We start from the raw sequence: 7500 nt of genomic DNA on the forward strand, positions 1-7500 counted from the left end.
CATCCCCCTGTCTGTTAGCCTCCACATCTGCTCTCCACTCCGTCAGATAGTGATCATAGTGCCGTGCCTCCTGGATGATGACATCAGTGCAATTGGGTGTGGAGATTCAGTTCTGACTTGGAACTGGTTCCAGTTTTCCAAGAACCGTTAGTTGTTAAGAAAAATTAGTTGCATCCTGAAATCAAGTCCCACCCTGGGCTCCTGTGTGGAGATGTACGTATGTTTGCATGTCTGTATGTGCCAGGATGCTTAACTGTACCCTGGCCAAACTTTGGGTTCTAACCGCAAACTCTGGCATTGTATTGGACTCACACATCAGAGCAATTAATTAATTAGACAAAACAAAAAACGTTTTTGATACTTTGGTTGACTGGCGTGTCCTGACTGTTTGCAGCCTCTCCGGTGGGACTGAAGCCGCCCCTGCCGCCAGTCATTACAACCTTGGGTGAGAGGAAGGGTCCTGTCATCATGGCGCCTGTCAACGTGGACCCCGAGAGCAAGCCGGGCGAGTTCGTCCTCAAGAGCCTGTTCGCCAACTTCACCTCGCTCTCCGAACGCAAGATCCGCATCATCATGGCCGAACCACTGGTGAGTGTTGTGCACCGTGTCTGTGATTTGATGTGAAACTCTTTTCTGTCAGTAGGGGGTGAACATTTGTGACATAAGTGTAAATAATACTTACTTTATAAGTGTAAATGTGGGCATCCAGGTAGTGTAGCAGTCTATTCCGTTGCCTACCAACACGGGGATCGCCAGTTCGAATCCCCGTGTTACCCCTTGCTTGGTCGGGCATACCTACAGACCCAATTGGCCATGTCTGCGGGTGTTAAGCCTAATGTGGGTATGTGTCCTGGTCACTTCACTAGCGCCTCCTCTGGTCGGTCGGGGCATCTGTTCGGGGGGTAGGGGGAATAGCGTGATCGTCCCACGCGCTACGTCCCTCTGGTGAAACTCCTCACTGTCAGGTGAAAAGAAGCGCCTGTCGACTCCACATGTATCGGAGGAGGCATGTGGTAGTCTGCAGCCCTCCCTGGATCGGCAGAGGGGGTGGTGCAGCAACCGCGACGGCTCGGAAGAGTGGGGTAATTGGCAAAGTACAATTGGGGAGAAAAAAGGGGGGGAAATCCAAAAAAGAAAAGAAGTGTAAATGTGCCTATGTTTTTCTTAATAATAATAATAATAGTACAAATAAATATCACTGCAAAACTTCCAAAGTTATCACTTACCATCAACGGCAACTACAGCGGAACATTTCTCCAGGCATTGTTTTTCAGACCTTTATCATGGTACTCATAAGTAACATGTGGACATGCAGGTGGCTGGTGGGACAGGGGAAGATGCAGAGGACAGGAAGAGATGGAAATGGATGATCCGCCGTGGCGACCCCTAACGGGAGCAGCCAAAAGTAGCAGTAGAGCATGGTGCTTTAGAGTGAAAGTTATAAAGCATGGGGAAGCTTTGGATGGCGGAGATCGCCTTCTGCATCTTGGTCACTGCAAACACAACGTGGAACTCTTGTCACTTCAGAAACGAACTGAGAAGAACCGCAAATCTGACTGGCTGTTTATGGGCAACGCCTGCCATAGGTTAAAAGAGAGTCAACTTTTTTTAGGCAGTAAAACCAGTCACTCCCGTCACGTCGATCAGCCAGCTCAGCTACCGCATAGCAAATGAGCAAGGGACTTGTAGATCGGGATGGGTACCGAAACCCGGTATCAAATAGGCACCGGTGCTAAATTATTAAAGATGGTAGTGTTAACAGTTCTGCTGTCGGTATTAGAGAAATTAAGAAAATATTTGGGCTACATGAAAGTTATCCTGCACCTTTCGTAATTTGCAATAAGATTAACATATTTATTTATCTATGGTGCATGTTCACTACTCCCAATCCAGACACACGAAACATCCAGTTTAAGTCCATCAAATACAGGTGGACAAATGCAGTTTTCGACTGCCTAGCTCGTAGTTTCTCTCGTTGGTCCTTTCACCTCAGGTATGTCCTGTATGCTAGCAGCCTAGTGCCCACACGGAGTCAACTAAATTATACAAACATGAGTTAATGATGAAAAATAACATTCCACACATGAGAAAATAAAGCAATGTCCTTATTTGATTTTTCTCTTAAATAACAAAAAGACCCAGATCAATAAGCAGTATCAGTAAGAGGAGTAGTACCCTTAAACTCTTACTGGTAGCCATCCCTGCTTGTGGATCAAATGGACGGCTGTGTGAACACGGTGTTGCTCAGTGGACCGGCTGGATGCGGTATCCGTTAGAATCAAAGCAACACTCTCGGCAAGCTTCTCATCCTGCTACTTTATTTAAACATGGCCGCTGACATCTGGGGTTATTTATAATTTAACCTGATTTAGAATAGGCCTACTAAATTTGTAAGCCCTATTTTACATACTGTATTAGCAGGCCTGAGGATCCAGTCATTATGAGGCACGGTGCTTCATGCAGGAGTGGTGGTTTGTAAGGAGTTAGCTTCCTCTTTTGTCATCTCACTCCAGCAGACGGCCTGTTGTTGTGTGGTGCTCTGTCACAGCCTCATACAGTCAACCCCAACAGGGCTGCCTTGCTTTCCCATAGGGATGGGAGTGATGGCTACTTTAGGGGCAGACTAACCATCTGCAATAACCGGTTAAGAACCAGTTGGCTATGTTTTTTTTGTTTTTTTGTTTTTTGTTTTTTTTTCGTAAGTCTAAGGCTCAACGATAAAAACTAAGGTGTGTTCTGCTTCCGGTGTGGGAAGATGGCGACACGAACTTACGTTTGCGGCGGTCTCACCCAGTACCATCTTTGTCCACATCTGCGTCTGCGTCTGGGTTTGTTTTGTCTTCGTTTGATGGCTGGGAGAGCTGGCACTGGATCGGCTGGGGGAGCTTGGTCTGCTGTGTCCTGTGGGCCCAGGGACCACGGCCCTGATTGGACCTGTGCCCGAAGAGGTAACACCAAGGGCAGTCTGACAGGATGTGGAAGCAGGGCAGGCTAAGCTAACTGCTAGCCCATGCAGACCAGCAGTTCCGGTAACATCGAGGGCAGTCTGGCGGCGGCCTCGCCTAGCGTTGACTGTGTTTTACTGTTGTCGTGTGGAGTGTGGGGAGGTGTGTCGGAGATGTCTGGCTGGGGCAGCTGGCGGTGGATCGGCTGGGGGAGCCAGGTCTGGTGGGCCCAGGGACCACGGCGCTGCCGGAGCTGCGCCCAAAGAGGAAACACAGAGTGTGGTCTGACAGGATGCGGAAGCGGGGCAGGCTAAGCTAACTGCTAGCCCATGCAGACCGGCAGTTCCAACAGTCATCCTGGTTGGTGTTCGCTCTCTGGACAGGAGAATTTTTGGACTGTGTTGCACTGAGTGGACTGTGGACTGTGTTGTTAACTGTTTGTGTTTTGTTTTTGTTTCGTTTTGTTTTTTTGCTTTGTTCTCTCTGTTTTTGTATAATTTTGGTGGCATCGCTTTTGGGGAAATTTGGGATGTGTGTTTTTGTCTTTTGTGTCGCACTGCTGTGGTCTGGGGGAAACGGAATTTTATTTTCTTTTGTGTACGCAAGTACGTGAAAGAAATGACAATAAATTGTCCCTGATCCCTGATTCCTCACATGACCTGACCCCCGCAAATTTAAAAAGCACTTGTTAACAGAACACTCAATTTCAGAAAGTTATTAAACATTTCCAAATACTAACATAGGCACTAGATAGCACGTTAACTTACTGTGTTCAATTTATTATATTTTTGTACCCATTTACACCATAAAATCAAGAGAAATAGTATTAAAGAAATTTGCTGGTTAATTGTTTATTTATTCATCATGAATATCAAGCTGATTAGCTGGCTAACCCTGTTAGCTGTGCACACCCCAAGCTAAGTCCTGGCTCAAGTGACGGCCTGTTTTGGATCCACTCCAACAAAATGAACCCTTCACCACTTTGGATGCCACAGCTCTCACATGTGATGGCTGTTGGGTGTATCGGGTATCTTTCTGGATGCAGCCTCCAGATTTCTCTGAGCTTTTCCTCCTAAGTCTCCTCCATTCTGTTTCTCTCTCCATTTCCCCACTGTCCTAATGAAGAGCAAATTACGCTGAGGGTGTGCTGCGTGGCCATCTCCTTTCTAAAAAAAAAAAAAACGCCTCTCCGTGACCCAAGTGAATTTGTGATCTGGGTCACCATTATTATTATTTTGTGTGACTCACTAAATATGAATAGGGTGTTGTTGTGGCAGAGGAGGGGGCAGGGAGAAGCCGTGCAGTGACCATTGCTGACTTCCATAATGACCAGCAGTGACCAGCATAACGTAGGGTGGCCAGGACAAGGCTGGACGGCATACCATTTAGAACCTAGCTAACTGTGACAGGTCAAAGATTACCCAGGTCATTTAACAACCACATGTGTTAGACCAGCTTGAAACAATTCAAATGCAAGGGTTTGTTTTTATAGGACTGAAGTAACTAGATGGGAATGAATAGAAATAATTTATTGTGGCTGTTTGGTTTGCGTTGTGTACATATACCTAACCTCTAAAGAGGAAAAGAGTCTTTGAAGAGCGAAACCTAAAGGCCCAAGCAAAACTCCTGGTCTACAGAGCTGTTGTCCTCCCCACCCTGCTGTGTGGAGCAGAGTCATGGACCACCTATAGGAGGCACCTCGGAGCCCTGGAACAATACCACCAAAGATCCTGTGGCTCAGCTGGAAGGACAGACACACCAACGTCAGCGTTCTGGAAGAAGCCAACACGAATAGCATCATCACCACCACAATAATAAAGCACCAACTCCGATGGACAGGCCATGTCATCTGCATGTCCAACACTCATCTCCCCAAACAGATCCTGTCGTCCCAGCTGAAGGAAGGTCAGCGAGCTCCTGGCGGGCAAAAGAAACGTTTCAAGGACAATAATACCAAGACCAGTGTGAAGAAATTCAACATCCCAGCGAGCAACTGGGAACACATTGCACTGGATAGACTCTCCTGGAAGAAATCTGTGCAGGAAGCAGCTGCACGTCATGAAATGGAAATCCACTGTGCCGCAGAGAAAAAGCGACAGCACCAAAAGGAGAGAGAGAAAAAAACTCAACCACCACCACCTTCCCCTGCCCACACTGCACCAAAGTATGTGGATTGCGGCTCGGCCTCTACAGCCGTCTGAAAACCCACAAGTAGACAACCCAAGGGAAAGGACAGTCATACTCGCTTTGAGTGACCGCTGATGATGATGGATGATCTAACCTTGTTATAATATAGGGGGCTGTCACTTTCGGGGTAATAGAAACGGGACAATTTGGGTCTCCGGGGTTTTAGGCTTTTATTTATATTGATTTCCTTCCTGTCCACTCTCATCTCATAGGAGAAGCCTTTGAATAAATCCCTACAGAGAGGAGAGGACCTTCAGTTCGACCAGGTACGTGCACCTGACATGCACATGTCATTCCCATCCCCTGAATGTTAATTCTTCTTCCCTAAACAATAGACGATTAATCCAATCATAGTTAGTTTAAGGCTTTTTTTTTGGGTGGGCAGCTTAATGATAATTTAGGGCTGTCATGGCTTTAAATGGACATGGGTTCAAACTTTCATGAAGACACACATCTGCCCTAGGGATGGGGGAAAGAAAATGTAAGAAATCACCATGGTGACTCCATAATTAATACCAAGTCTTCATTTGAACTAAGAAATGTTCTTTTTGACTTAATTCGAAACTTGTTTCCCTGTGTCTACACACTGGCAATTTCCTCCCCGAATGCAATAAAACACTTGAGCCCAGAGTCCCAGATGTGAGTGTGTCAGGAACAAGCACAAGAAGAAAAGAAAGAAAAATAAACCATAAATTAACAAAGGCCCATTGATCTGTTTTCTGTGGTCCAGTGTGAGAAAAGGTGAACAAAAATCACAAAAAAATTACAATATCAAACCACCATCTCAGAATTTTGATGATATTGAATCGGGGAGGTCCCTGTCCTGTCCTCTCCTCAATCTGCCCGGCCGAGAAAGACTCTGAATCCTTCCGAGCTCCAGCAAAAATGTTCTACTCTGATACGCCAAAGTGTCACACTAATAATTACCATAGCAGTTAGGGAACCTGTCTTCTTCTCTTAATCCCTGTGTAGCTGATCAGCACTATGAGCTCTCTGGCTGAATACTGTCTGCCGTCCATCCTGAGGACTCTGTTTGACTGGTACAAGAGGCAGAACGGCCTGGAGGATGAATCCCATGAGTACAGACCCAGAGCCAACACCAAGTCCAAGAGGTGAGAGAACATACGCAAAACAACGACTCTGATGAAGCCTGTGTCTCTATATGGGAATATAACATATATCTCAAAAATATATTATCTCTACATGGGAATATAACATATATCTCAAAAATACAATACAGGAAGTACTGTGTATCTCTTCTTGTCTACTTTCTTCTATATATGTATATAGCTTGTATGTATATATATGTATGTGATGTAGCGAATTCAGGGGGCAGCTGGGAAGCGAACCCAGGTCGCCCACATCAAGGGCGATTGCGCTAACCAGTCAACTAAAGGGTCCAACCCGTTAGCCAAGGGCTAGCGAGTCAAGTCATTCGTGGTCGTTACACTACCCTGCTCCTTCAGGGAAGCTTCAGCATACCAGCTCCCTCACACCTCTGGGCGCACGCGCTTCTGATGGCCTCACGGTCTCACCATCCCCCTTCTGACACCAATGTAGCGAATTCAGAGGACAGCCAGGAACCGCTGCAGCTGGGACGCGAACCCGGGTTGTCCGCACCTCGGGCGACTGCACTAACCAGTCAACTAAAGGGTCTGACCTGTTAGCCAAGGGCTAGCGAATCTAGTTATCCGTGGTCATTACACTAATACTTTCTTTTCTATCTGTCTGTCTGTGTACTTATCTATCAATCTATCTTTCTTTCTATCTCTCTGCCTACCTTTGTCTCAGTGATGAGCAGCAGAAGGACTACTTACTGGAGCGGAGAGATCTGGCCATAGACTTCATCTTCTCCCTCGTGCTCATAGAAGTTCTAAAGCAGGTAACTGTGGATACTTCATCTCATTAAAGTAGGTTTTTTCTCATTTGACAACATTTGTCTCTTCAGCCACTGTAGTCAGAACAAAACCAGCGCTCATTTATTCTGTGTATACTGTTTTACCCCGGTGGGCTTACAGGAGCTAGCGTTGTTTCCTAGCACTCAGGTTTCTGACCACAGTTGAAGAAAGCTGCACATGTGTATCTCTGGAGAGAAGACACTGTCTCTTACGTTTTGTCTTCAATGTGTAATCACCCTGCCGCATTTCTCTTTTAATCCAGATCCCCCTCCACCCTCTCCTAGACGGACTCATCCAGGAAGTTATTAACTTGGCCTTCAAGCACTTCAAATATAAAGAGGGGTAAGGAGGAGGAAGTAGAACACACAGATCATTTATCTGAACGGTTCGATTAAATCTGGTATCAGCCGTTATATCCTGGACTTTTCCTTGACCTGCTTTGTGGCACGTTGAAAAGTATCCATGCACAT

General features: G+C 46.3%; 1 protein-coding gene across 1 annotated transcript in view; it reads left to right on the forward strand.

Annotated features, from left to right (window-relative positions):
• fryb (furry homolog b (Drosophila)) overlaps positions 1–7500 on the forward strand; it is a 92969-nt gene that overhangs the window by 21730 nt on the left and 63739 nt on the right. The window contains exons 2-6 of the mRNA XM_056284202.1: positions 395–588; positions 5345–5398; positions 6105–6244; positions 6924–7014; positions 7293–7372. Coding sequence (XP_056140177.1) covers positions 395–588; positions 5345–5398; positions 6105–6244; positions 6924–7014; positions 7293–7372 — 559 coding nt within the window. The remainder of the gene's footprint in view (positions 1–394; positions 589–5344; positions 5399–6104; positions 6245–6923; positions 7015–7292; positions 7373–7500) is intronic.

Source organism: Lampris incognitus, chromosome 8, assembly GCF_029633865.1.
Source record: "Lampris incognitus isolate fLamInc1 chromosome 8, fLamInc1.hap2, whole genome shotgun sequence".
Taxonomy (NCBI): domain Eukaryota; kingdom Metazoa; phylum Chordata; class Actinopteri; order Lampriformes; family Lampridae; genus Lampris; species Lampris incognitus.